The 13,246-nt window shown below is 33.1% G+C and overlaps 2 protein-coding genes across 15 annotated transcripts in view; one reads left to right on the top strand and one right to left on the bottom strand.

Annotated features, from left to right (window-relative positions):
- The window catches only part of GLMN (glomulin, FKBP associated protein), a 47,517-nt gene extending 45,064 nt beyond the window's left edge, over nucleotides 1-2,453 (top strand). For all 3 annotated transcript variants that reach the window (XM_077905420.1, XM_077905419.1, XM_077905421.1), the window contains exons 17-19: nucleotides 1,115-1,238; nucleotides 2,031-2,113; nucleotides 2,214-2,453. In XM_077905420.1, coding sequence (XP_077761546.1) covers nucleotides 1,115-1,238; nucleotides 2,031-2,113; nucleotides 2,214-2,330 — 324 coding nt within the window. In that variant the 3' untranslated portion in view covers nucleotides 2,331-2,453. The remainder of the gene's footprint in view (nucleotides 1-1,114; nucleotides 1,239-2,030; nucleotides 2,114-2,213) is intronic.
- The window catches only part of C8H1orf146 (chromosome 8 C1orf146 homolog), a 59,437-nt gene that overhangs the window by 10,809 nt on the left and 35,382 nt on the right, over nucleotides 1-13,246 (bottom strand). For 8 of the 12 annotated variants that reach the window (XM_077905423.1, XM_077905422.1, XM_077905427.1 and 5 more), the window contains 4 exons: nucleotides 6,728-6,821; nucleotides 4,502-4,670; nucleotides 4,042-4,120; nucleotides 3,092-3,364 (listed from right to left, as the gene is read on the bottom strand). In XM_077905423.1, coding sequence (XP_077761549.1) covers nucleotides 3,230-3,364; nucleotides 4,042-4,120; nucleotides 4,502-4,670; nucleotides 6,728-6,821 — 477 coding nt within the window. In that variant the 3' untranslated portion in view covers nucleotides 3,092-3,229. Of the gene's footprint in view, nucleotides 1-3,091; nucleotides 3,365-4,041; nucleotides 4,121-4,501; nucleotides 4,671-6,727; nucleotides 6,822-9,652; nucleotides 9,678-13,246 lie in introns of those variants that run through there. The other 4 variants (XM_077905432.1, XM_077905430.1, XM_077905431.1 and 1 more) reach the window with 2 other exon arrangements.

Here is a 13,246-nt window from a genome sequence, read left to right as displayed (position 1 = left end):
TACTCAGTCTCCAAATAAAGCAGAGAAATCTATATTTTTAGCACAGTGAAGTTTGAGAACCCCTGTATAATTATGAATAAAATATATTTTATGAGATTTTTTGTATAAATAATAAAAGATGTTTGTATAAATAATTCAATTTAAAATTGAATAATCAAAAGTTGATTACAAATAGGTTTTCAAGTGGTCCACTTCTGGTTAAGAATAATTGGGTTCCTAAGTTTCCCTTTTTTACCTAAAGTATCTTCCTTTGTAAGGAGTACCTGGAAACTTAATAATACTAATGAATTTCTCTTTCCTCCTCTGTCTCATCTCTCTCCCCTACCTTCAACCCTTCCCCTCCCATTTCCCCTTCTTCCTTTTTTTTTTTTTTTAAGATTTTATTTATTTATTCATGAGAGAGAGAGAGAGAGAGGCAGAGACATAGACATAGGGAGAAGTAGGCTCCTCAAGGAGCCTAATGTAGGACTCGATCCCAGGACTAGGATCACACCCTGAGCCAAAGGGTCAACTGCTGAGCCATCCAGGTGTCCCCCATTTCCCTTTCTTCCTAATAAAATTAAGACTTTATGACTCTCCTCCTTTAAGTACTATAGGAGGAAATGCTTCTAATATGGATGACAAAAGCAGGTAAAACCTCTGTCTACATTGATCACCAGGAAGTTCATAACAGCTTTGTGTTAGAAATGTTTCCATCAATAGGGAAGGAGAGAATTCTCTAGAACAAGGTCTGTGACAAGGATATCAATTGAAAGGTCATGAGTTGAAGGAATATATAATGTTGTCATTGTAGGGGTGGTTTATGTTTCATCATATAGATTCTCAGATAATTTTCTCATGAGTAAAGCTTGTAAGTTATAGATCTCAAAATCAGGAACTGTCCAAATGATGCATTAATGAGTAGACCATCCAAAGTACATTTTTGTTTTTATTGGTATTCACATAAAATAACTAGATGTAATAATGAATGTATTATTAAACAGTAAACTATATTGGAAGGCAAGGATCAGATTTTATTTTTATTTCTCCAACTTTCAACATGTGTTTAATAATAATAGGCAATCAAAAAATGTTGAACCTAATAACTAATTCTTTCATTAATTCTTTTGAACAGACCGGATTATGGACAGAACTTGCAAAGATTGAGAATAATTTCTTAAAGCCACTCCATACAGGACTTAATATGTCAAAAGCACATTATGAAGCAGAAATTAAGAATAGCCAAGAAAATAGCCAAGGTTGGTAATATGCAATTTCATTTTTGCTTAGGTCTAAAAATTAGTTAAGTTTTAGAACTGTCAGTTATATTCAAAATAAAGAACTTTTAAATGTCACACTTGTTTATTTTGTAACAAACAAGGAACCATGAAAGTTATTTTATGTGTAATTAAAATGATTTTTAGCAGATCTGTAAGCCAGTTAACAATGAAATTGAGTTAACAAAGATTTAAACCAATTTGAAGCATATTCTGGTTTAAAACCAGGTTAAAATAAAAATTCTGATTAAGGGATCCCTGGGTGGCGCAGGGGTTTGGTGCCTGCCTTTGGCCCAGGGCGCGATCCTGGAGACCTGGGATCGAATCCCACGTCGGGCTCCTGGTGCATGGAGCCTGCTTTTCCCTCTGCCTGTGTTTCTGCCTCTCTCTTTCTCTCTCTGTGACTATCATAAATAAATAAACATTTAAAAAAAAAAAAAATTCTGATTAAAAATCTAACTGTATTATAAGTATTTCTGTTTGGCTATTATACTAACTTGGGTATGGCTCTGTCCATCCTCACTCTCAAGTAAATCTGTACAAATTATGAAAAAGAGTCTTAGATGCAGAATTACTTTTTAAAGTCATTAAGCAATTCTATAATAATCTGCTCTTTTCCGTATAGCTATGGAGTATTTCTTATAGGCATTACCAGAAATATTGTTTTAGTGTAATGGGTATAATAATGAAAGTTGCTTAAAAATTGATTATTGAAATCTGAGAGTTGTTTTTAATGGTTAAATGTGATACATGATTTTTTTTCTTCTCTTACAGAAGTCCAGAAGTCTAAAGATCTTTGTTCTGTAACTGTAGGTGGAGAAGAGATCCCTAATATGCCTCCTGAAATGCAGCTTAAGGTAGATCTGAAATTTTCCTAAGCTATATCCAGCTGAAGACTTTTCTTTTTTTTGCTTTAACGCAACATTAATGTAACATTAATTTTCGTTGGCACTGCAGGTCCTACATTCAGCTCTTTTCACATTTGATTTGATTGAAAGTGTTCTGGCTCGAGTAGAAGAACTCATTGAAATAAAAACAAAGTCTACCACTGAAGAAAATATTGGGATAAAGTGAAACTTCCATTTCCTAAATAAAAACTAGTAAAATACTGTATTTTCCATTTTGATTATTTAATACCTTTATAAAAACTTTTCTGTAAAATACTGCTAGAAAAATAAATGTAGCTTTTCTCATTTATTGGTTTCTGTGATGACACATTAAGGACCAGTAGTATTCTTTGGTTTTAAAAAGATTATCTACGTGGTAAATAATGCCCATATATATATTCTAGATCCTACTGTTGAAAATCCAATACAAACTAATAATTTTGTATTATAATCTCATAAAATGAAGTTGTATTGCCTTCATTCATATAGCTATACTGATTTATAAATACATTGATATACTTTATGTTCCAGTTAGATGCTATATTTTAGAACTCTTGGTGTCAAATAGGGTATCACAGCACTGTAAAAGTATACAGAGGTTTTCAGTAGGCCAGTTGGCTGATTGTCTCAATTCTCCTTTCTTTTCCTACCTCAGGAAGAGTCTTAGGGGGCAGAATCCCATCACCACCCCTCTAGCAGCAGTTATAATATGAAAGCATCTGCAAAGATTAATTTTAGAAATACTGGCAGCCCTTGTGGAATAGCTAAAAAGTGTATGTGACTTTTCCTTTTCTAAGGGACTAGTTAGAAAATGCTGTGTTTTTATTTTGTAGTAAATATTTGTCCATCCAACTTAGTTTGTATCACTAAGAAACTGCATCTGAGTTTTATAATATATGTATGTACCAATTTTTTCTAAACGTTATTAAAGGGATTACTCAACAAAACTGAAGATAAAATCATTTTTAATCATATACATTTTATTATTTTAAATTTTTAAAAATCTTTAAAGTAAATATATTTGAACATTATAATTAAGTCTAATTATTTTAACATTATTCCTAAAGAAATTAAGCAATTGATACACTAATTTAGGTTAAATGGATCACTACTCAGTTTTAACTTTTGAAGTGTTTTCCAAACAGGACTTTGCTCAATGATGTAAGCCTCAGTTGTTATCATTCTATAGCAGATCCTATCTGTGTATGGTTTGGAGGCAGTCTGTAAAAAGTTATAAACATGGAACATTATTTATAGAAATAAGTTATTTTTACAGGGTCATATAAAAAATAAATTTTCACATACTCTAAGTATCAAATCACCTTCTTTGTGCTAAATACTATGTTTGTGTTACTTGAGTAATAGAAAAATACTGGTCTTTGTCTTTAGGAATTTCCAAAAAGCCAAAAGAAAACTTTAAGAATTGCTTTAATGGAGATCTGTTCCAAGTATAAGAATAAGAAACACCTAACTCTGCCTAGGGCCCATTTCATAGGGGAAGACAAATGAAAAGACCATGAAAAGATGGTGGGCAACTTGTGAACATTATCCTATAAAATCGTATGTTTTGCACTTTGACAGTTCTTGACTACAGCCTGATCAATAATTATATTTTAGAACTTGAAGGAAGATTTAAGAAACCAGTAGGGCCAACACAATGTATATATGCCAAATGCTCTTTTGGGCTAAAATTAGTCATTCTTGCTACTGAAAGTAAAACTGAGAAGATGAGAGGGCTGAGTTCAGGCTTCAAAGAGCTGCATGCTGAAAGAGCAACTTCTCTGAGGGGAAAAGGGGCAGAGTATTTGTTAATCCTGCTCAAGTGGGTGTGCCTTTTGAAGTCAAGAACCTTAAAATCCATGAGTGCTATGTATGTGTCATTTTTCTAGATGACTCACCTTAGCTATAGTGCACATAAGATTAATAGCATTTACTGTGTTGTGTACTGGAAGTATCCGTAAGTTACTACCCAGGAATCTGAAAAATAATTTGTAAATAGATCATATAACTTACACAGATAGCTGTTAAGCGGAAAGGAGAGAGAAACCTTATATTCATTTATTTATTCACGCCCTGCCCTATTCCACAGAGGTATGATATGGCTTTATAGCCAGAATTTAATAGACTAAAGAGTATTCACTTTTTTTTGGTCTCGAAGGAAAATCTAAGAAATCAGCATGAACTCTGAAATTTGTCACCCTGAATCTTGAAATAGCCATTAGGCCCACATTTTATGAAATATGACAAGTTAACATTATAATGTTTATCTTATGACAAAACATAACTCACCTGCTTAAAAGAATTAAGAACTAAAGTAAAAACAATGTGATTTAAGTCTGTAGTACTATTCTTCTATACCTTTGCTGAATCCTGAACATCAGTTTCCATTCCTCAGGCCCATGGAGGGCAGCAGACAGAACCAAAAAACTCTTTTGGTGAATATTAATAAACTTCTCAATTTTGGCTAGAAATATTTCTTCAGCTGATATAAAGCATTCTTTAGCATCCATCAATAAAAATGCAACTCCTAGGAAAAGTAAGCACAATATAAAACATCACTTTGTTATAATAATCAATTTTTTTTTTGTAAACTCAGTAGAATCAACAAAAATAGCTATAGTATAGGTCTAAGTGTCCAAGACCTAAACCTAGAAGGAACAAAGTTACTATAACAAAATTCCTATGTTACAAAACGATTTAGGTAATTCTTTGAAGTGCTCTATATAAAAAGATGGCTTATTCTAAAGGAAAAAGCTTTTTTGGTCAGTAACAATTTTCAAACTAAGGCACTGAACACAAAGTAATGCCTGATTTTAGTTGGTTTTTTTTTTTGTACATTATAATGATTTTTTTAAAGCTGGAAATCAAAAATAAGCTTTCAACTATTTCTTGGAGAAACCTTTGTAGAGAACATTATTATATAAATTAAAACACTCAGATATCTAGGATTTTTGAAACTGTATCAGGCCCATAAGAATAGTCCTGAAGGGAAATTTGATCTAATTATAGTTCTTTATTATTATTTTTTAAGATTTTATTTATTTATTCATGACAGACACACAGAGAAAGAGAGGCAGAGACACAGGCAGAGGGAGAAGCAGGCTCCATGTAGGGAGCCTGATGTGGGGTCTCCAGGATGATACCCCACTGGGCCATCGGGGCTGCCCTAATTATAGCTCTTTAAAAGAGAAGAAAGAAAAGAAAAAAATAAATAAATAAATAAAATAAAAGAGAAGAAAGACAACCTGAGGAAAGTGATAGTATGTTAATTGAGTGAACTTGGGCAATGTATATAAACCTCTCTGAACCTAAGTTCTACCATCTGTAAGAATGTAACAATAATTCTTTCATAGGTTTGTTGAGAAGATTAAATAAGATACTGGAGGGAAAAAATAAGATCCTGGGTATGAAGTGGCGAAGGAACATAGAAGACATTCAAAAACATTTCACTCCCTATTCAATCAGGAAGGATGACTTTGAAGTTTGAGGTTAGACCACCTTCAGACTGGAGTTTCATTTCTAGGAGCTTTTGGAAGTTGCCTGTCTTCCAAAACCTCTGCTAGAGTTACCAGTCTATCTATCTGCAACCCTCCTGATAAAATCCTTTACTTCCACCTCTTTTATCATTTTAGTCATTTCCTTACCACAAACCTACGCTTTGTGCTGCCCCAGCCTTCTCATATCCTGATCTAATTCCTTCTTGTATTTTTTTTGCCCATGACAATTACATAGTTTTATGATTTTTAAAAAAGATTTTATTTATTTATTCATGAGAGATAGAGAGAGAGAGAGGCAGAGACACAGGCAGAGGGAGAAGCAGGGAGCCTGATGTGGGACTCGATCCTGGGTCTCCAGGATCACGCCCTGGGCTGAAGGTGGGTGGCACTACACTGTTGAGCCACCTAGGCTGCCCCTAGTTTTATGACTTGAGGAACTTCTATTTGTCTCTATTCAGTTCTTTTCCTTTAGTATTTGTTTTTATCAGCAAACTCTTGTACAAAATCCTGAAAAAACATTCTCTCTTGTTTTTATATATGGCTTTTGACCAATGTTGTGATGTTGGCCTCTTTGTTAATACTGGTAGTATTTTAAGTCCTAACTGTTGGAGAGAGAGTTTTGTTCTAGTTCTATTTGCATTGTAGTTCCAAAGCAAGTTTTTACCGTCCTCTACCAGATTTCACTGGTTCAGCTTTAGTTCAACAATTTTTGTTTCTTTAGAGAGGAAGCAGGGGAGGGGCAGAGGGAGAGGGAGAAAGAGAATCTTAAGCAGGCTCCATGCCCAGCGCAGAGCCAGTGCAGTGCTTGATCTCACAACACTGAGATCATGACCGGAGCTGAACTCCAGAATCAGTCACTTAACTGACTGAGCCACCAAGGTGCCCCCAACAATTATAATCTAAAAAGGAATGCATGTTGTAGTTGGCCATATGTATTACTTTTGCAGCAGTAATAAAGTTTTATACATTTACCTCTCCCAAAAGATAATACCTTAAGCTTATTACCTGGTTAACTGAACTACCACTATTAGAATTTATACTGACATATTTTATTAAAAACTTAAGACAGTTAGCAAATATACTGTACCAGAAAGAGAAAATATAATTGATCCATTTTCCACTGAATCTGAATACCGAATCTTGTGGCTTTGATTTTCTAGGGCAGTTGCAACTTCGTAACTCTAAAAAAAATTTTTTTCAGAAACAAAAATTTAAGACATGCTTAGAATGAATGATTTTTTATTAAAGCTAATGAAAAAATTAAGTTTAATAGCTTCTTTTATAACTATACTCTTTAAATATTTGATCATCAAAGGAGACAGTAAATGTGCTCTCCAGTGGGGGGGAAAACACTTTAAAAAAGCACAAATATTCAGTTCTACTGAAACACACTGTGTTTGGAAATGAATTGTGCACTAGTTATGTTACTTAGGGATAGAAACTAAGGACAGTATTAAAGAACTAAACTATAAGAAACAGACCAAATGCACACTTCATTTAAAAACTTGGAGATGAAAAAAAAATAAAAACTTGGAAATGGATTCTGATATGCTAATGAAATCTGAAAGGTGAGTCGTGGTGAGTTTCTTACATGGTTCACAATATCACGAAGTGCCAGATATACAGACCACAAGGAGACAACCAATTCTCCAATTCATTTGTGTACATTACAGTTACTTTTATACTTTGTAAAAAAAAAAAATACATATATATTTATTTTAGAGAGTGCACATAGGGTGTCAGCAGGGAGGTGGCCAGAGGGAGAGAATCTCAAGCAGACGCCCTATTGAGCATGGAGTCCTACATGGGGCTCATTCTCACAACCCTGAAATCATGATCAAGACATATAACTGAGCTACCCAGGCACCCTTTTTTATACTTTTAAAATGTTTTAAGCCTTATATAAGTCAGAAAGCATGTATGAACACAGCCAACAGGGCTTCTATTTTAAACACCATTTCAAAAATCATTTCACTGCCTATTCTATCCAAGTAATTACTTAGATAATTTTATCTAAGCCACTGAGATATAAGTGGTTATTAGTATTTCCTGACTGGTTACAACTCAAGCTGGTTATTCTCCAAGTAGACAAAAATCCTTTAGGTACATTTATGTTTTGCTTTAGAACATGTTTATTTTAAGTACACAGGCTGGAAGTGTATATAAAATATATGCTTCCTTTCTTTCCTAAAGAGTTTTTTTGTGCCAAACAGATCCTGATCTGGAGTACAACTATGGCTCTTCCCATGAGTTTTCTTCTGCTGTTTTAAAATTATACATTGATTCCAGCAATGGCAGACTAAGTAATTTAGGCCAAACCTCCTGCTGAGGCAACTAGAAAAGCTGGACAATTTTAAAAACCTGCTTGAATGCACCAGAGAGCTAACAGGATAGTGAAAAATTATAAGGCCAAAATATATAGAAATTCAGAGATACGAGACCAGCATTTAGGCCACCTCTTCCCTAAAGGCATCTGCCATTTCAGAAAGAGATGAGAGGCTGAACATGGCTTTTGACAAAAGTAGAACAGCTCTCACAGGGACTACAGTCAAGCTTCAGACAATTTCAATCCCTGAAATTGTCTTTAGGTGATACTGTATTACTATTGCTCCCAAGCACCTTGCAGAAGCACTCTCAATCAGGTTTTCTCATATGAACTACAAAGAAAATTATTTGAGTGACTATTTTTTCACTTCACACATCAAGTACCATTCTACATATAGTTCATTTATTACATACAATAGGTGCTTTAGGACTTGGATTGCCAGATTTAGCAAATATAACACCCAGGTGAATCTGAGTTTCAGATAAACAACATAATTTTTTAGTATAAGTATGTCCCATACAATATTTGGGATATAATTCTACCAAATTCATTGCTTACCGAAAACCCAAATGTTGTAACTGAATGTCCTGTATTTTATGTGGCAACCCTTAGGGCTTTGGGGGGTTTTAATTCCCTTGTAAAATTAAGACTTCTTAGAAGAATGGAACACTACTCTAGGTCTCAAGTTATTTCTACAATTTTTCAAAAACAAATTCCAACACAATAAAAAAAAAAAATCAGACATACCAAGAGACGAAATTACTTGAAAGAGAACTATGAGAAGCAACAGGCAATAGAAACAGACTCACAGGGGATGTTTACATACAGTGAAGTTTCATCAGATACATATCTTAAAATAGTGATGTTTATTATGTTCAAGGAGATGAAAGACACAATTGAGAATTCTGGCAAGAAAACAAACTATAAAAGGATGTAACAGATGTGAAAGTCAGGAAAGCTTCATAAAGTGAGGTAAATCTTTAAAGTGGAAAGGAGGGCAGCCCCGGTGGCACAGCGGTTTAGCGCCGCCTGCAGCCCAGGGTGTGTCTCTCATGAATAAATAAATAAAATCTTTAAAAAAAAATAACGTGGAAAGGAGTTTTTTAAGCAGGCAAGTGAAGTTTTGAAAAAGACAAATGTGAGAAGATCATGGACAGAAAGAGTAAAGGCAAAGGCATTCAGACCCAAAAGTTTGTTGTGTGTAAGGTGTACATGAATCAGTTAATTTGGAGATGGTATTAGGAATAAATGTTGGCATCACTAAGGACCCATGTATGCCATGTTAATGAATTTCAATCATAGGGTATCAGTAGCTAAACCTTATTGAGTATATAATAATGTAAAAAGGCTTGTCAAATCACTATACACCTGGAAACTAATGCAACATCATGTGTCAACTATACTTCAATTAAAAATAATCAGTTTAAAAAATCATACTCTATTTCAGGTGCCAACTAAAAGAATTATAATAAAAATAAAGTAATAAAGATAAAAGTAGAAAGTACTGAATTAAGAAAAAGCCAAATTCAAGAGTTAATTTTTCAAAATAACCGGGAGCTAACAAGACTAGATTTTCCAAAGCATGTTTCATGAAATATAAATCCCACGAGATATTAAAAGATGTTCCTTGTATTCAAATAATAATGGGAAACAGTGAGTATTGTCTCCTTTTGAGGAAATACTTACCATGCATTTAAGCATAAGAAAAGCTCTGAAAAAAAAAAAAAAAGAAAAGAAAAACTCTGAAAAGTAGTGCTGTAAACAACAACAAAAAAACTTGGATAAATTTGTTGATACAAGCATTCCAAATACAATCCAATACTTATTTCTACAAATTTAACACCTATTAATGTTCTGTAAAACTAGTATTCTACCAAATCTACTTATAAGAAAGGAAATGAAATGGGAAAGGGTACTCAGTAAGTAATACAGAGTTTATTAGGAAATTTAAGAGAATGTCAATATGAAAATTTGAATCAAAAAATGATAATTTCATAAATTTCAACTTAACAAATTTAACCATATCTGTGACTTAGGTAAATTTTTAAAAAATATATAATTTCTGAAAACAGACTCATAGTATAAAACTTAATAGAGCAAAACTCACAGAAACCACACGTTTTCTACATTTCATAAAAAATTGTCAGCATAGAAAATTTAACAGAAAAGCTTTTATCTTCACTAATAATTTCCACACTATATTACTTCATAGATATCAACAAATGAAAAAAGAAGTATGGAAAAGGAAAAAAATACAAATCATTAGTAAATAAGGATTCAAAAATAAAATATTAGAGAACAAAATTTTAAGAGAATATGAAAGAAAAATCCAAAATGATCACCTAGTTTAATCAAGAAATGCAAACGTTAGGGGATGCCTTGGGTGGCTCAGTGGTTTAGCGCCTGCCTTTGGCCCAGGGCATAACCTTGGAGTCCTGGGATCAAGTCTTACATCAGGCTCCCTGCATGGAGCCTGCTTCTCCCCCCTGCCTGTGTCTCTGCCTCTCTCTCTCTCTCTCTCTGTGTGTGTCTCTCATGAATAAATAAATGAAATCTTTTTAAAAAATAAATTTAAAATTTTAAAAGAAATGCAAAGATTAGTCATTTAAGTTCTCAACAGATAACAAAAAACAATGCATTTGAAAAATTATACACCTATTTCTGATTAACAGAACAACTTTATTAAGCTTAGATGAATATTAACACAATAAATATTTTATAGTAACAGGTACATCATATATAATAAAACAATGGAAGTATTCCCATTAAAATCAGAAACACTTTTAGATACTTTGGCCACAGCAAAAGACCATAAGATAAAAATAAGAGATATAGCTGTCAGAAATTGTAATCACAAATTATGACTGCCTCTCTTGAAAATCCAATAGAATCAACTGATGATCGTATTATGAAAATGCAATAAGGTGATTAAAAATAAATTACCACAAATTCAAAAGTTTCTACTTATTGGGACACCTGGGTGGTTCAGTGGTTAGGCGCCTGCTTCAGCTCAGGGCATGACCCCAGAGTCCCAGGATTGAGTCCCACATTGGACTCCCAGCATGGAGCCTGCTTCTCTCTCTCTGCCTGTGTCTCTGCCTATCTCTGCGTCTTTCATGAATAGATAAAATCTTTAAAAAAAAAAAAAAAAGAAGTTTCTACTTACAGATTGAAAACATGGGGAAACTATATTCCAAAACAGCAACAAAACATCAACTATCTAGGGTACTTAAAACGAAATAGGAACAATATGAAGAAAATTTTAAAAAATCATACCTAAGGAAAAAAAAAAGACTTGGAAAAAAATAATGATGTATCTTATATGTTCAAAGGATGGTAAGAAAATTTTTTCTCCTCATTTAATAAGTTAGTTAAATTCTAATCAAAAGTGTAATGATTGAACTTTTTTTTTCTTTTTAACTTAAAGGGATACCGATGTTCATCTAGAATAAAGTTTGCAAACTTTCTCAGTAGAAGGTCAGATAATAAATATTTTAGGCTTTTCAGGTAGCATACGATCTCTGTGACAGAGATCCTACGCAACCATTTTTTGTTCTTTTCTTCCCTGCTTCCCTCCTTCTCTTCTTTCCCCCTCCCTCCTTCCTTTTGCCCCTCCTTCTTCCTGTTTCCCTCACTCCCTCCTTCTCTTTCTCTTTGTTTCTTTCTTTCTCATAAGCCTTGAAAAATGTGAAAACCATGCTTAACTAACTGGCTTGGTAATAACACACTGTAGGCCAGGACACAGACCATAGTTTTATGATTCCCTAACTGAGATGAATAAACATGTTTTAGAAACACAGGAATAGTATGGAAGGAACATGTCTAAATTTTAAGGTATATCACTCAACTACAATGAATTTAAAAATTAAAGGTGTGGTAATGATTCAATATTTAAGATACAAATCCACTGAATACAACAGGATCAGATTCAAAAGCATATAATTACTTGTATGTGAGCATATGTACAAATGTATGTAACACATCTTGAAGCTTGCAATAACATCTTAGAAGAAAAAGCAATTTAAGAAATCTCGGGGAAAAAACTTAAACTTGACTATATAATAAAAATAACTGTTTTAACTCTTCAAGATAGAGTAGAAATAAAAATCTGCAACTTATGATGTCACAATTACCACATAAAATTGAAAGGCAAAAGAAAAACCTGAGAAAAAATGTAATCAGTAGTATAACACACATATTATTCTTAAATATTTTTAAAGAATAAAAATTTATTTAGTATTTACACCAATAGAAAAAAGACACAATTATAGAAGAAATAAAAATAATACATATGTGCCTCAGAAAATGTTTAATCTCTTTTGTCATCAAAATATAAAATATGAAATATGAAACTAGCAGATTTTTCATAAAATGATAACACTTGGAATTGTCTGAGATGAGGATGAACTGCCTTCCTGTATACTGCTGATGGCACTTTAAATTAAAACATTCTGATATGTTAACTAAATTGAATTTAAATTAAAAAGCACATTCTGGAGGGTAATTTGACAACACATAGCAAAAGTCTTAAAATGTGCATGCCTCTTTCCTTAATGCAACTATTCTTTTAAGAATTTTTCTAGATCAAAAACTAGCAATAAAGATTTATGTGTAAGGACAGTAATTAAGCACCATTTAAAATATTAAAAAATAGAAACTAATGAAATAAAAAGGATAGTTCTACTATCTTTGCAAAGTACACATAAATGAAACGAGAATAAGAAACAAAAGCAAACTTTCTATTTGATGAAACTAGGAAATGTGTAAGCCCAAACAAAACACATGAATAAGAAAAGTCTAATTTGAGGAACATTTTTGAAAGCCATGTCGGACAATATTGGTTCCTCTAAAAATAAAACATTTCATCTGTGCCTAATGCTTGTCTTTTTAAAAAATATTTTATTTAAATTCAATTTGCCAACATATAGTATAACACCCACTGCTCATCCCATTAAGTGCCCTCCTTACTGCTGGTCACCCAATTACCCCATCCTATGCCCACCTCTCTTTCTGCAACCCTTTGTTCTTTCCTAGGATTAGGAGGCTCTCATGGTTTGTCTTCCTCTCTAATTTCCCCCAGTTTCCCTCCTTTTCCTTATAGTCCCTTTCACTATTTCTTATATTCCACATATGAGTGAAACCATATGATGATTGTCTTTCTCCAACTGACTTATTTCACTCAACATAATACCCTCCAGTTCCATGTACGTTGAAGTACATGGTAGGTATTCATCCTTTCTGATGGCTGAGTAATATTCCATTGTGTATATATACAACATC

Source organism: Canis aureus, chromosome 8 (assembly GCF_053574225.1).
Source record: "Canis aureus isolate CA01 chromosome 8, VMU_Caureus_v.1.0, whole genome shotgun sequence".
NCBI classification, from domain to species: domain Eukaryota; kingdom Metazoa; phylum Chordata; class Mammalia; order Carnivora; family Canidae; genus Canis; species Canis aureus.
This window is presented reverse-complemented; position numbering and strand designations above follow the sequence as displayed.